Below are 18,137 nucleotides of genomic sequence, written 5' to 3'. Positions count from 1 at the left end.
ATACAACACACTGGCCATGCTGCAAATCTTCCTGATATACCCGCGAGTTACTGCAGACAAGGGTTCTCATGAAGCATGAAATGTCCTGGGAGAGCAAACTGTGTGCTTTTTCTTGCCAAGCTGAGAAAATACATAAATTTATTCGTTCGTGGAGTACGTACAGGCCTTAATAATTACCCACTTAAACACAGTGATGCTGACAGCCGACTGGTAAGCAGTCAGACTTTAAGAGCTTCAGGATGTGTGTATTTATTAGAGGAGATGTGCTGACACTGACCTATGTACGATCAATAATCATTTATTTTATGATTTCCTTTTTCTTTCATATCACATCTATCACACAAATGAGCTTATTGAACTGTTTGCTCATAATTCCACCATGAACAAGAAGTTGTGTGAATCTAACATGTAGCAGTGTATATTTAATGATGCGGTTTAGTTGCTTTATGTAGAAATGATTAGACAGAAGCATCGGTAGACCTGCTGATGTCCAGTTTGTTGATCAGCTGACTGACTCAGGACTGTTTTAACAGCAGGTGTGAAAGCATTCAAGCTGTCCACTTTAATCAAATCAATCAGGATGCAGAGTAATACCAGATGTGAACAGGTTCTTACAAGTAGTCATCTGTAACATTTGTTCTTTGTTAGAACTGAAAAATATATCAAGAATAAAGTGAAAAGAGAAGACTTTTCTTTAAACCAGTGTTTCTGTAATGGGGGTACACGCAACTGTTGGGATACTTGGAGACACTTCAGGGGCTACATGAGAGAATTTTTAAAAAAGAAGGATAACTTGTTCTATTTTATCTTTTTCTTACATAAGACATGTGACTTGAATTTGTATAATGAGGTAAGTCAGATCAGGTGGTCAAGGTTACTACACACATGTAGAAATGTACCATAAGTAGGCTTAAAAAACTTCTAGATCTTGAAAAGTTCCTCTGACCATCATTTTAAATACTGTCATTTTCAGTTTCAGATACCTGAGATGAAAAGTTTAGTGATTTTTAGATTCATTGTGATCTAAAACTTCTGACAAATGTGAAAGTAGGGAATTATATAAATGTGTAAATATGTAAAATAAATTAAATATGTAAAAAAAATGCTTATTTAACGCTGTTAATTTTTTTAATTGTGCGTTAAGGTTTTTTTTTTTTTTCTCGCCGCTGGCTTTGATGACACAAACATGGCGTCCATGTCTCTCTTCCCTGCTGCAGCGGTGCATCTGATGTAATCAGGAGAGAGCGGGTTTATTAAAATGAAGAGACGTTTTCTGTCTGAAAGAAGAACAACTGACGTTTCTCTTTGCCTGACAAAAGCCATGCAGATGGCAGAACAACGTGATTTTTGGATGGGAAACTGCTCCTAAAAGACAACGAGAAACTTTTTTTATTTATTATTGTTATTTTTTTATAAATGCGGTTGTAATTTATGCAAGGCAGCAAAGGTAAGACATGCTTTCTGACTTTTACAAACATAAAGCATAAATCGGGTCTTCTTCTGCCTCTGGTTCGGTGAATCTTGGTCGTAGCGAGATGAAACTTCCAGCTGTGGAATCTGTGAGATGTGAGCTTTCAGTAGAGGAGTCGTTTGTTCGTGTTCATGGGGAAACATCATCTGTGTTTACATATTTTTCTGACTTAGTGTAGCTGGTCTTTGAATTGTTTGTTGTCTTAACTGTGTTTGTTGGTGATAGAAATGGTTTTACTGAGCTGGTAGCTGAGATTCTGGACTTTCTGTGGATACCAAAGTGTTTACAGGTACATCTACAGACCTGAAGCTACACCCGGAACGAGATGTTAACCCCTTAACTCCCTGTAGCGGAGGCTGCATGGATGGAAGTTATTGTGCATATTGTGAATATTTCTCTCTCCTCACCATCTAGAAGCTGTGAGATTCTAATCCTGCTTTCTGTCTGTTCACCTGATGCTGATATTCATCACATATTGTTCCTTCTGTGTTTAGAAGGAAGCAGCTTCACAGCTTTAAATTCATCCTGCTGACTTTTTACCTTTTAGTTAGTAAATCCTGAACATTTCATCCTTCTTTGTCATAAATATGTGATTTTATGTGAAGAAATATTTTAACTATTGCTGTTTAAAGAGAAAACTGCTGCTAAACCTGTTTATGTGTTTAGTGCAGGGGTCTGCAGCCTTTCCAATCCAAAGAGCCATTTTTCCCTCAGCCAGCTAAATAAAACTACTTTAGAGACGCAAATGTTACCAGACTTTTCAAAAAGGCAATTTAATATATATTTTAATGAGGATCCACCATAGGATATTTGTTATATTTGAAGAACCACATTTTTAGGTTTTGAAATAAAGAAAAACATGAACCTTTATAAAAAAGAGGAAAAACAGACTTTCTTCTAAGGGATGTAGATATTTGTGGAAAATGATGTAAAAGGAAAAAAAGTCCCTGGTTTCCAACCTAATGACAAGAAAGATAGATTCAAAAAAATATTTTAGCCACGTATTTAGAGGCATTGTGGAAGGTCCAGAGAGACACTTGCAGCTCCAGAGCCGCAGGTTGTAGACCCCTGATGTTTGTAAACCACATTTACTGCATTTTCTTTATATAGTTGTAGGCCTTCTTTTAAAGGAAAGAGACATTTTGCGTGAAGCAATGCGATTAATCGCGATTAAAAATTTTAATCGTTGCCCAGCACTAATATAAATGTGTGTGTGTGTGTGTGTATAAACTATAAATATAATGTATATTATAATAAAATATATAATATATGTTAATATATTTATATCTTTATAAAAAGAGGATGGACAGACTTTCTTCTAAGGCACATGTGTGAAACTCCGGTCCTCAAGGGACGGTATCCTGTAGGTTTTCATCGTTTCCCTGATCTAACACACCTGACTGAAATTAATGGGTTATTGTGAAGAAGTTGAGAAGAAGCGGTTGGATCCATTTGATTTTAGTCAGGTGTGTTAGATCAGGGAAACAATGAAAACCTGCAGGATACTGGCCCTCGAGGACCGGCATTTGACATCCCTGTTCTAAGGGATGTAGATATTTGTGGAAAGTTATGATAGAAATGATGATGAGAAAGATAGATTAAAAAAAAATATTTCAGCCACATATTTAGAGGCATTGTGGAGGTCCAGAGAGCCACTTGTGGCTCCAGAGTGGCAGGTTGGAGACCCCTGATTTAGTGTTTGCTCCAAAATTTACTGCATTTTCTTAATACAGCAGTTGGACTTCTTTAAAGGCAAAGGGACATTTTGCGTGGAATAATGTGATTAATCGCAATTAATTGCAACATGTCATGCGAATAATCGCGATTAAAAATTTTAATCGTTGCCCAACACTAATAAGAATATAAAACTGATTAATTTTATGAATGAATTTCAAAAGAAAAATGTATACAATTTATTTCATAAATGTACATATATTTCTATAGAAATATAAATTTATGTTAAAGATATAGATATATATTATATATAAAAGATGTAATGAAAAATGAAAAGAAATAGAAATAAAATAAGCAACTAAATAAAATGATGTAAATGGTTAACTGAAGGAAAATATTGTTCAAATTTCACTTATTTTTCTCCCAAAATTTCAGGTTGATCATAATAACAGGATTATTTATTAAATCAATATTAAACTTAATAATGTACTTCTCCACTAGAAGAAATGGAAAAATGTGGAGTTTTCATAATTTATAGGTTATAACGTTGTTATTTTAGTGGTTCTGCCCACTGGAGATCAGGTTCAGGACCCTGAACTAAAACGTGAATTGACAGCCCTGGTTTACAGGGCACTGAAAAATTATTCCACTGGGGTTTTTAGAACCACTGCTATAAAAAAATTAAGAGTAGTCTTACTGTATAAGTCTTCCTTGGCATTTTGAATGTTAAGATTAAAATGATTCAAACTGAATTAATCTTAAACAGAATTAAATGGGTTTTAAAAAGAGATTCAGAGATACTCAGTACATACAGGTGCTCTTCGTCCTTGCTTGTTTGGATGGCTTGCTGGGCTCACCAGTCCCGATTCTGTTGCTTGCCAGGACTCGAAACTCATACTCCACCCACGGACTCAGGTCTGTTACTGTAGCCGTCAGCAGTTTGCCCCCGACCACCTCAGGAACTGGCATAAAACACACAGTGGCCCCAGTTCAGTTTCATCAAACTTCATGTGCATGTTTGTGTGTTTTTCTTCGTGTGTGTCAGCAAAGCCACAGCAGCAGGCTATCCTACAGCCTGGCAGACCTGGCAGGACTTCACCACAGGTACACGGGACAGCTGTAATTCCTCACAAGGACACATAATGCACGCAGAATTTGAAGAAAAAGAATATGAACAAACAGTTTGACTATATGCCACCAATCTGGCAATATGCTAAATAAACCATGCAAGATGTTGCATATTAACTGCATAGAGCAAATTCTTAAATTCACTTTAAGCCAAAAACAAAGCAAAAAGAGAACTAGAATTAACTCCATTAAAAATTATGCCTGCACACTCATACTGTGTTGCAAATATATGACCCAGACACTGCAAATCAATGAGCCCAGAAACATCATCTTCCATAAAAGTGTCACAATTCACAAAAGTATCAATAGAGCAAGGAACACAGTGGAAGATAAAAGCACATTATGCCAATAATGCGTGAATACTGGGGGATGTGGTCTTATCACATAACTACAATATCAAATTACAGCTTCGACGGCACGCTTCTTCCTCAGGATGAGATCCATGTTTCAGGGTTCCCAGGAGTCCGATAAAATAGCGGTCAATGATCCCGCTACTATTGTGTGCCATTTGGTGGGGGAGTAAAAAATTACAGCTGCAATATTTTCACAGACGAGGCAGAGGATGGAGAGCAGCCCCCTCCTCGTGATTGGAGGAGGCCACGGCTGGTTGGAGAGAGCTTACCTGTGGTGACAGCCTGCCACCCCAGGGAAAATGGTGTCCTGGCCTGGATGGTGTATGCCGTAATTGGACTGTGATTATCAGGACCGGGCCTCCAGGACAGAGAGGCTGTGGTATCTGTGATTTCTTCAACATGGATGCTGGTGGGGGGCCCAGGGGGACCTGATAGATGGCATAGCCAGGCAGGAATAAGAGGAGGAAGATAGAGAAAATGGAGGTGGAGAAGGGAGGAGGAGATGGGGAGATAGTAAAGAGAGTGGCGCTGGTTTTTTAGCACTTGCGGCTACACAGCAGTGAAGTCAGTTCACTGTGAAACCTTTGGGAACTATTTGGTCTAATTAGACAGTAAATTTGCTTTAAGCCCTGAACACAGATACTTCTACTTTGCTAGACCTTTCACTCTGTCTCTTTATGTCTTCATCAGAGAGGCACATTCAGTCTAACTTAATATGAATCACTGACAAACTCAAATATTCAGCTGATGCATAATTTAACTACATGGAAAACTAACATAGTGTTTTAAGCTGGTCAGAAATAAAGATGGAGTGCATCATGTCACGACTCACCTCTGACAACCAGGTCCATAGCGATGGAAATGCTGTCCACCTTCGTTTGCACGGCGCACGTGTACTTCCCAGCATGCCTCAGCTGGATGTTCCGAATCATAATGTCTCCTGCCGAATGCTGCTGCCATTCACCGCACGCACAAACAAGCACACACAAGCGCACACAAGCAGACAGACTTCCATAAGTAACACGGTAACCCAGCAGCTATTGTAATTCAAGAACAATGCTGACATTTCCAGCCTCATGGGAACAAAAGAGGGCTAAAAAAAGAGAAGCTCATTCTCATGCATGTGTCTTAAAAAATGAATTTACAATTCCTCACACAGTCTTTCCTTCCACACACAAACAGGGCACAGAAAACACATCTCCATGGATTTATTACCTCACTGTAATCACAGTAATGTACTTCATGTAATAATTTTGATTGGGATTGTGGGATGTTATATGGAGCTGGCTAATGGCTAGTGTAATAGTTAGTTCTTTAAGAGCCTTTCAGTGCTTTTAAGAGAGTCTTTCTGTAATTGCAATCCCCAGTCCTGCATTATCATTTTATCAGAGTCAAGCCGAGCAGGTTCTGTAATAAATTGGAGTTGGCTGAAATCAGTGGCACCGTCGCGGCCAGAATTCTGTGAAGTGGCTTGAAGCTTAATCAATCTAAGTGGAGATGAACAGCAATTTATTAAGCAAAGGGGACTTTAAATCACACTCCAAGAAACACCTGAATCAAAACAGGAAAAGAAAAACACCAATGCACTGTTACGTTTTCCTCTTTACGCCTGCAGTTTTTAAAGGATTCTTCTGTTTCTTTATAAGAAGGCAAATCGTGCTGAGGTGTGAGCTGCAAACCTTTTTAAGAATCCACAGGCTGACTGAAGGCAGTTGCAGGGTGTGTATGTAAATTTCATTCAAAATAAACCAGAGGCAGCAATTTTCTGGTCATAAATAATATACTTAATACGAACATTCCCTCTGCACTGCAGCTGAATTTATTATGACCCTGCTAAAAGGACCATTGAATGGACCACTGAGCCTCTAGAATCACCTCTCGACCTTTATTCTCTGAGGGGGTTGAAAGTAAATCAATATCTTGTATGTGGTGGGCTTTTTTCTAAAAGCACTGAGGCACTAACAGAATGAGGGTTTTGCCACAAACCTCAATCACATTCATTAAAATGAGTCGCTCATCTGAGAAATGTGCTGCAAACAAGACGGCAGGCATGTTTCTGGATGATGCCTCTTTGAAATGCTTGTGTTTGGAAGCATAAGCCAAGGTGGAGGTCTGCACACAGCAGTGAAAAGAAGAGTGAAGTGGAAAATGCTCCACATTAAAGTAGCTAGCATCCTTGTTAGATTTGAGTGCAGAATTAGCTATTGGCATGAAATCAACAGTCAACTACACAAAACACCTGAGGTTTTCTATGTACTGGTGACAGTTAAGGATTAAAAATACAATGAAATAAATTAAATGAAAAGTAATCTATCCCAGAGGGAAATAATAAAACCAGCTTAAAGGTGGCTTAGCAAAGAGATTTACTAAAGGTACATAATAATAAAAATATGTCCTTTGGTGGGGAAAATTGTTATAAAGTTTTACAAAAAAAAACAAAAAAAACAAAACAATCTAGTTTCCATCCGGGCTGTTTGACATAAACAGTTATCACAGTAACTGCACACATTCAGCATAAACACCATTTTAAAGACATTTTGGAAAAGAAATAAGCTTGAAAACCAAACTGATTATTTTATTTAATGATTACTAATAATATGTGAATGAATTGCTTGAATCCTGATGAGCGTGCGGTCAATCCCACCGCATATTAGTGGAAAGCTAAAAAGAAAGCACATCTTTTTTATTTAGAGAGAAACTTCACCACAGAGTCCAGCAGACATGAAATAGTCACTAGAAGTCTGCAAATGATGTGGCTCAAGTTGACTTGTGGACCAAAACCTACAAATGGCTGAAAGAGCACAGCTACAGAAATTCGATTAAACTGGTAAAAATCAGACAAATCACAAACGGAGAGTCTATAATGCATGATCAATCACTCATCCATTACTTTTTCTTCGAAATAGTCATTAAAATCTTCTCACAGCTTCAAGTCATTTATAAAAATTCCATGTGCATTAGATGTAGGGAAGGAGAAAAATGTACATACTTTTAGTAAATCTTAAGGAAAAGACTGAAGTGCAATAAGTTTTCTATTTTTGAATCTTTAGCTTGCGATGCTATTTCATCACACCATGATTTCAATTCTCTGTTTCTCCTGTACATGCTGTTCAATAAGGCTGACTTTGACTTTTGTTGTCTAACTAGCCCTGCAGCATAACTTAACAATATAATATAAATAAATCACAAGATCAACAAAATCTTTATCTGTGACCTCTAAGTGCCACATTAGAAATAACACATAGCCTATAAGTGCAAATGCTAGTATCTAATGAGGCTTAGGGCTAATCGGTGTGATGTAGAGTCATGCAAAAAAGAAAATACGCCATTGTTTAGTTCTGCGGTTTTACATATCAGGGCATCTAAAAAAATACAAACTAAAAAACAAACAAACAAAAAAAACAAAAAAAAACAAGAACAAAACAAACCCAAGCATAATAGAATCCTAATTAAGTCCTAAAACTTACAGCAGATGAGCAATAGCACACAACATCACTATGTCATTATTATCAAAATTTAGGTAAAATACAAAAAACAATTTAGCCAGACAACTCATGATTTAGTGGATAACAGCTTTATTGAACGCTGTTGTTTAACAGTTAGGCTCCAATTCCACCACTTGATCCACATGTAAGGTTTTTAATCAAATAAATATTGCATTAAATGCGGAGCAATATTTTCTCTTTTAACTGGAGCCTACAGGTGGACGGTGGTGGAGGGGCTCAAAACAAATGCAGGCAATGTGCAGGGATCATGGCAGCAGCAGCAGCAAGCATAAAGCTAACAGTAAGGGAGGAAGTGTGCAGCTTAAGTAGACGCCCAGATTGGATGGGTATGTTTGATATTTAGCATAAACGTTTGAAGCTGGAGCAGATCTTATCTGATCCGCGAGCAGCTCCTGTTGTCTACCTGAACTAGCTTGCAGGTATTGCTTCACTTTGTGTAAAGACAAGTATAATTCATAATTTGATATCCATTACATCCACATTTAGGTATTTTTCTTTTTATTCCCAGCTCTTCCGATGTCCCACCACAGCTTCTTGCTACACCTTGATTATTTCCCTTTTCACTCATTGTGTTGTAGATCTGCTTCTGTGTTTGGGATCCTTGTCCTGTTGAATGACCCAGTTTCAGCCAAGCTTTAGCTTTTGGACAGCTGACCTCACATTTGACTCTAAAATACTTCGGTACACAGAGGAGTTTATGGTCCACTCAGTGACTGCCAGATGTCCAGGTCCTGTGGCTGCATAACAAGCCCAGCTCATCAGCCTTCCACCACCGTGCTTGGAAACTGGTATGAGCTGTTTGCACTGATAGAATGTGTTTAGTTTTCTCCAAACATGCTGCTGTACATTATGACCAAAAATCTGAGGACAAATATCATTATTCCAGAGGTTTTTTTGTTAAGCTGAAGCTTAGCATAGTCTGTCTCCTGCAACCCTCCTAAACCAACCATACTTGTTCAGTCTTTTTCTAATTGCACTCTCATAAACTCTCACATTTAACATGCTAACTCAGGTCTGTGGAGCCTAACATGTTGCTCTTGGGTTTTTGCAGTTTCTCCTAGCATTGCACGGTCTGACCCTGGGCTGAACACGCTGGGACGTCCATTCTTTGAAAGATTAGCAGCTGTCTTGAAGGCTTTCTTTCTTTTTTATAACTTTTCTTAGTGTATAATAATGGACCATTTATTTGGAAATGACCATATAAGTCTTAACAGTTGATCAATCAATCAAGAGGAATTGATCAGCAACACTTATCTGCAACTTATCATCTTAATTTCTATGAAAACAGTTAAGGTGCATTTTACTGTAGTTTTTCAAACACTGCTTCTCCATTTTGGCTTAGTTTGTGTCAGATAAATTCACAGTTTAATACGCTACCTGCTGTTGTTTAGCTGAGGTTGTATTAAGATAAATGTAACACCTGGGGGGGACCAGATGATTTCTATTGGGTCCTATGTGAAAGGAAGATGACAAGCTAAAGCCAACTGAAGATCACTTAAGTTATCATTATAGTATAACAGGCAAAGGTGAAGGTGGGATCAGGGGTTTTTCATTTGACCTGTTAGCAGAGTAGAATTCCTACATGCTCCAATCATTACTGAGTATCCCTGGTTCAACTATCCAGTCAAGAGACCAGTATAAATGAACACTTTTATCACCAGCATAACTGAGACAGCTTTCAAATGTAACCGTTTCAATCAGGTAATTGGGTTTCTAAATATGAAAACATCCAAACACGTGAACTGTTTGTAAAAGCGGACCCTGTCTACTTTGCTTTCACAGTGTGGCAGCTTGTTTAAAGAAAATCAGAGACCTGAAACTCTTGCAGGGTGTCAGAAAGCATGAAAAATGGGTTACAGACTTACACCTCCCACTTTTTCAAAGAATCCACCGTGACTCCCGAAGTGGATGAGCTGCTCGTTGAAGAACCAGGTGAACTTGAGCTCCAGAGACAGGTCGTGGCTCACTTGGCAGGGCAGGACCACACTCTCCCCGACGTTGACGTCCATCGTGGAGGGTAGGGTGGTGATGACGGTCGGCTCTGAAAGACAGACACATTCACACTCAGAAACGATCCGACGCACCGCTCTGTTTCTCCCACTCCAGGCATTTTAATTCAGTGCGGGGAATGGCTTTGCAAAAAAGCCAAACCCTTCCATCATCCTTATGGATGTGTCAGACTCAGTTAATAGAAGGATATGCGGGACAGCGTGCACAGCAAACTGGGGCGCACAGCTACAATAACAGGAATTAGTTTCGGCCTGAGCTCATCTCTGTGGGGACTCTGAGACGTGTCTCTCCTAAATCTGAGAAACCTCTATGTGTCACTGTCAGCTCAAGCATCAGCCTGGAACTCCCCCTACATCATCCTGAAATTCCCACATCACACTGCCAGGAAAACAGTCAACAGCCATTCTCCCAGTCATCACCACTCCCTTTTGCAGCCTGCAATGTACAATATTACAGTGGCCTCCTGTGGGAATAAGGCAAGCTATCTGAACTTGTATATGAGCAGCGGGAGAAGGAGCTGGAAGGACATGAGAGAGACGAGATGAGAGGGCCAGGCTTTGTTCTCAGAGTGTGGAACACCTGTCTCCCTCTTGGGGGTGCTGTGATTACTTGGTTGAAATTGCCACTCGAAGCACATGGACTAAATAAAGCATAGCAAACGATCCCTGGACAGGCACAGATTCATGTAGATAGTGCCGGCAGTGCAGACTTCATCCAGACTGATTCCAAACCGTCATTTCACTGCCTCCCTCCCTCACACACACACACACACACACACACACACACACACACACACACACACACACACACACACACACACACACACACACACCACTACATGATGTGATTCTTCTACTTATTTACTGATTTCAAACAATCAGCTTGGATGTCTGAGAGACCCAGTCCTCCACTCCTCCACAGCGCAAATACAATTGCGAATGATTGTGGTGCAGCAAAAGCGTCAAATTAACACACAGAAGGTATTCAAGGCCCAATGTCTACCTTTGTTGGCTCTGCCTGTGAACAGAGAACACATCATGCATGAGAAAAGAAAGATAACAGATAACCTGAAGACAAAGAAGAGGTGAGAAACAGTTCTTTAAAAGAGGAGAAAGGATGAAAATAAAAGACAGCTTGGAAGAGAAGCTTCTAGAAATCCATTGTAAAAAAATTCTGTTCTTTGTGATACATGAAGACAAACTACAAACATGTACAAAGCTACAGCAACTTTATTCAAATAGTTAACACAAAAATCTAACCAGCCAATCACATGGCAGCAACTTGAAGCATGTAGTCATGTAGACGTGGTGAAGGTGACTTAGCTGACGTTCAACCTGAGCATCAGATCGAGGAAGTAAGGAGATTTAAGTGACTTTTAACGTGGCATGGTTGTTGGTATTTAATGGGATTTTCACACACAACCATCTCTAGAGTTTACAGAGAATGGTCTGAAGAAGAGAAAATATCCAGCGAGCAGCAGTTGTCTGGACCAGGATGTCTGGTTGATGTCAGAGGTCAGAGGAGAATGGGCAGACTGGTTGGAGATGATAGAAAGACAACAGGAAGTCCAATAAGAACTGGTTCCCACCAAGATCTGCAGAACAGCATCTCTGAACACACAACACGTCCAGCCTTGAAGCAGATGGGCTACAGCAGCAGAAGACACACCGGGTGCCTCCTGTCAGCTAAGAACAGGAAACTGAGGCTACAATTCACACACACTCACCAACACTGGACAATAGAAGATGGAGAAACGTTGCTGGTCTGATGAGTCTCCATCTCAGGGGGTCCAACCCACAAGGTTGAAACTCTGATGAGTTCACAAAGAATATAATAATACAAATGCATGAATAAAAAAAATCTAACAAATTTAACTTTTTTATTTTACAGAATTTCCCTCCAATTAAACAAGTTCATATGTTGATATTTATTTATTTTAAGAGTAAAAATGGAAACTAGAGAATAAATGTCTGTGTGTGCTTTCAGAAGAAAACGGCTGTTTACATACGCAGCAGCTATATTATATAAACCTCATTAAGTCTACTAGTAAGACTTGTGTAAACAGTGTGTTTTCATCACCTTAACCTCAATTAAGTAATTTGAACAACAGTCAAATGAAACCATGTGGAGCATGTTAATATTAGTAGAATTATATAGACATGGCTACACATTAATCACACTATTACATCCTACAGGAATTTTTACAGCGTGTCAAATATTGTTGCTTTTCAATCCTTGCTGGTTTCCCTTTAGCCCTTTAAATAAATACTTAAAGGCTACCTCTGTTCAGGGATGTGTTTTCCATGTTTTTTAGACAGCGAGTTCCTGGTTTTTAACATCGCTGAAGTCTCCCACAGATCTGTCGCCTGAACTGGTGATTTACATAGAGCCGCATGTTTGGCCAGTCTGGATGCAACAGTTTGTCTTTTTTACACTCCAAAACATTTTGTTTGTGTTCATCAAGAAATATTTCTTTCACTTTGAATCAGCTTGAAGGTGAGTGAGCACATCATCACAGCCAAGGATGAAACGGTAGGAGTCTGACACGCATGACTCCTTTAATAAGAATGTGTCTAGAGAGAGCGAATGTCAATGCAAAGTGTGTCATTTAATAATCAGTCAGCTGTTTGTTTCGCAGCGCTTTAAATGTGCTCTACCGATAATTATTTTTTCCTGCTGTTGCACAAAATGAGAAAGTTCTTCTTCACACAACAGACAATTTTTTTATGTTTTCTGTTTTTGTGCAAATCCAATTTGAACAAAATCTGTTCAGCAAAAACTTCTAACACTCCTCATAGATCTTTGATTCCCTATCTGGCATCACACATTTGTCAGATTAAATGTGAAACCTTGAAGAACTAATTTTGAAAGTCTCTCAGGCATCAAAACCTTCATTTGATTTGTTCATATAGATGAAAAATAAAACTGCATTAAGCTCTGAGTGTGAAGAAAGATAGAAATTATTATTAATGTCAGTTTTTCTGTTTGTTATTAAAACAAAAGCATTTGAATTGAGAAATGTCCCAAAGATCACAGGAAGTATGTGAAGCTTTCAGTCCACAGAGGCTGTAAACAGTAGATATGCACATTTACAAAATCAAAATAACCAGATTTTAAAAAATTCAGTTACGAGGATGAAGCTCTTCTGTTACACACTGTCACACACACTTTTGTAGAACTGCAGAAACTGCATGTAAAAAAATCTTGAATGAGTGCATAAAACAGCTGACTGAAGTTGTTTTTGACGGAAACTAAAACTATTAAACTGGTTTTAGTGCTGAAACAGTGTTTTCACACAGATTTACTCATCACATGAAAACTATTCCAGAAGAAACTAAGTTCTGTTTCACTGATATTGCTGCTAATTCATTAAAGGACACACAAGTGATGTCAGGGCCTTTTTTTAGCCTTAAAGACGTGGAAAAAACACGTGACGTGTGCCTTCACCTTCAAGCTGATTCAGTCTCAAAGATTTCCAGATTTGCTAAAAGTTTGGTATTTCCTTTCATTTACATTATCGAATAGGTGGAGGAAGCAGATGCCAATAGTTGTTTCTCAAACAGTTTCTCTGCATCCTAAGATAACATGAAACATAGAGACGTGAGTCTGAGCCACCTTTGTACTGACCCTGCTAAGTGAGTCTGCTACCGGTGAGTAACAAGGCATTATACAATATGGACATCTTTCAAATTATGTTGAGGAGTCCAGTGTGCAGTAACCAAACTCGATTATTCATTTAATCTGTCACAAATGATGACAGAGGAGGGTAATAAGGAAGTATATTCCCACCGTCATCGTCAGAGAGAATCCCTGGAGGCAGAGACACACCAGACAGCACGCACATACAAGAATCAGGATCTATCAGGAGAAATAATGAAAAAATGTACTCAACAGCCACTTTGTCACGTCCACCTTCTGGTATTTATCTGCCTTTATTCTTGGTGTCAGAAATTGAACAAGGTGGTGGAAACCTTCCTCAGAGGTTTTCTCCATATTAACATGACAGCATCACACAGTTGCTGCAGGTTTGCATCCATGATGAGAATCTCCCGTTCCACCACATCCCAAAGCTGCTCTACTGGTCTGAGATCTGGTGGCTGTGGAGGCCGTTGGAGTCCAGTGAACTCATCATCATGTTCTAGAAAGCAGGTGGAGATGATCTGAGCTTTGTGACATGGTGCATTATCCTGCTGGAAGTAGCATCAGAAGATGCTCCACTGTGGTCATATGACAAGATAAGTTCAGTTGATGGCTTGTGATTGGCTGATTAACTAACGTTAACAAGCAGCAGGTGGACCTGATAAAACGGCCAGTGAGTACGTATAATTCATGTATTATGATTCATCATAGTTATTTTCATTTTATAATTTCCATTCAGGATTAAGAAAGTATTTATTTTTTTAATTTGCATTTTTAAAGAAATTTAATTTTAGAGGCAAAAAAAAGGAAATATATCTTCAACAAGATCAATTTAAATTATATATATATATATATATATATATATATATATATATATATATATATATATATATATTTATATATATATATATTTATATGTTTGTTTCTTTAGAGATTCTCAGCCAAATATGTCCAGAAAACATCCCTTGTGGATAGTTGCAGAAACTTAAACCATGTTGTGTCCTCTCTGCTTAGAAATAAGAAAATAACCTCATGGCCTTGACAGAGTTTGCAGATCTTTAAACAAACAGCTGACTGATTCTTTTCTGCAGCATTTTAATGTAAAATATGAAAATAAATCAGCTTAATTTCTGCTGCAGTCTTCGGTTGAAAATCCTTTAACATCCGTTGATGCTCACATGAATAAGAAATGGCTCAATAATATCCTGAGGTGAAGGAACTGAGGGAGGTGTAGAACAGCAGACACTTGATGTAGCTCAACAAATGATTTACCAACGCTAGTTCGCAGTGGGGACGCTCAGAGAAGCAGCGAAACAATAAATTATGATTGAGGGAGAGAACAGCACTAGCTGACAGTTACCAAATGACTCCCAGCTCCTCCCTAAGATGTTCTGACATATCTCATGTGGCCAGTTTCACCAGTCTTCCCACAAACATTATGAATTATCCTCTCCTGCTTTAATGGTCTGCAGCTGGAATGTACAAGCATGTATTCTTCCAGTCTGCATCTACAGTCTCCACATATTTTCTTTTTTTTCCCACAGGGAAATGTCACGTGAGGTTGTATAAAGCGAAAAGGGGGGTTTGTGGAAGAGGCAGGGGTCATCATGAGAAGGACTTTTAAAAGAAATTTGTCACAGTAGAGAATGGATCCCAGACTCAGACTGATGCCTCTAAGTTCAAGACAAATAACCTGTAAAAGAAAATGTCTTTTACTTATAGCTTAAAAGCTTTTTCTTAAAAGGATCAACATACTCTGACAGCACAAATCGAGCTGAAGTTCCTTCCTGCTTCTCAAGCTGCATCACAGCGACATTTAGCAAAGCCCTGAATGCTCCCAGTTATCACTCCAGCCATTTCTGAGCAAAAACCTTTCTACCTCTGATTAGACCTCCTCCTCTAATCAACAAACCACGAGGAATTATTTTCATCAGCATACCACAAACACCTTTTTATTTTTTTACAAGCTCATATTTTGTCAGAATAAATGTAAGGTCTCTGAAGGCTATATTTGGATAACAAAGAAAACATGATCTACCTTATAGCTTAACAGATACTGGATGCTCTCTGAAGTGTATTTACAAGCTGTGCAGTGGCACATCTGTAACAACCTGCCGGTGACTACTGACAGATGGCTGCTCATTATTTTTCTATGTGGCTGTCAGGAATTGCATTAATTTCACATCGTTGCTGCTATTCAACATGGATGACAGAGCTCACTTGGAAAGCAACAGCTAGAATTGAGTATTGAATGGTTTGACATTTAGGTCCAATTTCTCCTCTGTGAAAGAGAGCCATGTGTAAACTAATCAAATGATCTTCTGTCTTACATTTCCAAAAGCCAAAAGGGAGCAAACGCCAATCTCTCTGACTAAGCTGTGTGACCCTTGAAAATCTTTTCTATGAAACAAAGCGTCTGAAACCTTGCTGGAGCCTTTGTTGGGCTGCAGTGAACTAAATCCTAACAGCTGCATGCTAACATGCTCATAGCAGAGGCTGTGGCTCAGGCTGACAATTTAATGTGATTAAAGATTTTATGACACAGCTTCAGAACGCTACTTGAAGCTACTTGGGTGTCTCCTGTAAAAACAGAGAAGCTGCTTTTCAGAAAGTTTTGTTTGCAACAAGTCCTTCAACTGTCTTCTGTTGATACCTCTCCTATAAAGCAGTGGTTCTCAAACTGGGGATCGGGACCCCCATGGGGGTCGTATTATAATTTCAGGGTTGCTGGATAATTGTAAAAAATATGTATAGCCTACATTTATTAAATAAATGTGGGATTTTACCAGAATTTTGCTGTTGCTGTTGTTGAGCATGCAGGTGCTTTGTCACACCAGTGAACCACCAAAAACCAATTTATCCACCTTATTTATGAAGACAGATTTCCAGCCTTACATTTAGAGGATGGCTGCAAGATGAACCATTTGATCAATCACACAATTAATCACTAAGTCGTTGCGTGGGGGTGGGGGTCGCAAACACTAGCTTATGGTATGTTGTGGGTCATAACTCAAAAAGTTTGAGAACCACTGCTATAAAGGACTACACCCACAAGCTACATGAGGGGTTAGCACCCCCAAACTGGAGAAGATATCACTGACAGGTTTAACATTTAAAAAGCAACAAAGTTTAAATGGTGCAAGCTATTACACGTTTTATTAAAATCTGAACAGCACAAATCCAATTTTTTCTAATCTGACCCAGGCCACTTTCATGTGTAACACTAAATCAAGTTACCTCAGTCTGAATGATCATGTCGCACCCATGTTGGGGAGGTGGGCTTGGGTCTGGAGGACCTGGGCTCAAATCCTAGTGTGCCAACACAGCAAGGTCCTTAAGCTTCCATTTGCTCCCCTAGTGCTGGAATATGGCAGCCCACTGCTTTTAGTGAAAATTTAACTGGTGGTTCAAATTCAGAGAACTAAGCGCACAGATAATGGAGTTGGAAACACTTATTGGCGATTCAGAGGAGTATGCATGGACTTCCAGTTGATCAGATATTAACGCACACTGTTGTGAAGACAAGGTGTTAGTGGATCCCAACCACCATTCTCTATCAGCTATTAAGGCCATTTTTGTTTGAATTTCTAGCCACGGTGGGGGGTTCTAAAGGTCTAAGAAAGCATTTTATTGGCTGTGACCCCAAGTGCAGGAAGAGTCATCAATTTCTTTTAAGGAGGAAAAAAACACCACTCTGAAATACCGACCCAGACACCTACAACCAAGTTTTTGAAGTCATTTATTTGGTTAGAATTTTTAAAAAGTCTGCACTGACTGCCATCATTTTTGGCATGTCACAGAATAAGGAGAATTTTTGCACACCATTGCCAATATTTCCGCTTTTGAGCAAATTTGATTGCCTACAGTATAAAAATTGAGTTCTATGTACTATAAATAAAGTTTAGAATGACTTCAGACTGTGTGAAATTGTACAATATCTAATTTTTAGACATGTGAATGTGAAGGTTTAGAAAAAGCTGGAAAATCAAGCAAAATTTGGCTCAAACATGCAATACAGACTGAATTTTATAGGTAAAGCCCCTAAAACAGTGCAAACAGGGCTATTGTTTTTATCTTGGTTTTCTCTTGACTGTTAACCTGAACCTCAGGCGGTTCATAGGCAACTAGCATAGAGTGGGACCTTTGAGCATGTTGTGAAAGGCCACTGGAGCACTCATGCAAAGCACTGTCATGCACATACTAAATGACAAGCACACAGAGAGCGTTGGTAAAAAGAAGCAAAAGACTGGAATAAACTTAATAGATTTTTTTGACGATCCATTGACCGACCGTCTGCAGCCCTCGGGGATTTTGTTCAAGTATGCCTTATGGCGAGTACAGCTCTGTTTGAAGGTA

The 18,137-nt window shown here is 39.0% G+C and overlaps 1 protein-coding gene across 3 annotated transcripts in view; it reads right to left on the bottom strand.

Annotated features, from left to right (window-relative positions):
* Positions 1-18,137, bottom strand: part of LOC121637452 (contactin-4-like) — a 229,672-nt gene that overhangs the window by 15,395 nt on the left and 196,140 nt on the right. For 2 of the 3 annotated variants that reach the window (XM_041981642.1, XM_041981641.1), the window contains exons 13-16: positions 9,998-10,173; positions 5,459-5,579; positions 4,896-5,054; positions 3,958-4,107 (exon numbers count right to left, since the gene is read on the bottom strand). In XM_041981642.1, coding sequence (XP_041837576.1) covers positions 3,958-4,107; positions 4,896-5,054; positions 5,459-5,579; positions 9,998-10,173 — 606 coding nt within the window. The remainder of the gene's footprint in view (positions 1-3,957; positions 4,108-4,895; positions 5,055-5,458; positions 5,580-9,997; positions 10,174-18,137) is intronic. The other variant, XM_041981644.1, reaches the window with a different exon arrangement.

This window comes from Melanotaenia boesemani, chromosome 3 (genome assembly GCF_017639745.1).
Source record: "Melanotaenia boesemani isolate fMelBoe1 chromosome 3, fMelBoe1.pri, whole genome shotgun sequence".
Lineage (NCBI taxonomy): Eukaryota > Metazoa > Chordata > Actinopteri > Atheriniformes > Melanotaeniidae > Melanotaenia > Melanotaenia boesemani.
Note: the sequence above shows the minus strand (reverse complement) of the source record. Positions and strands in the feature narration are given on the sequence as shown.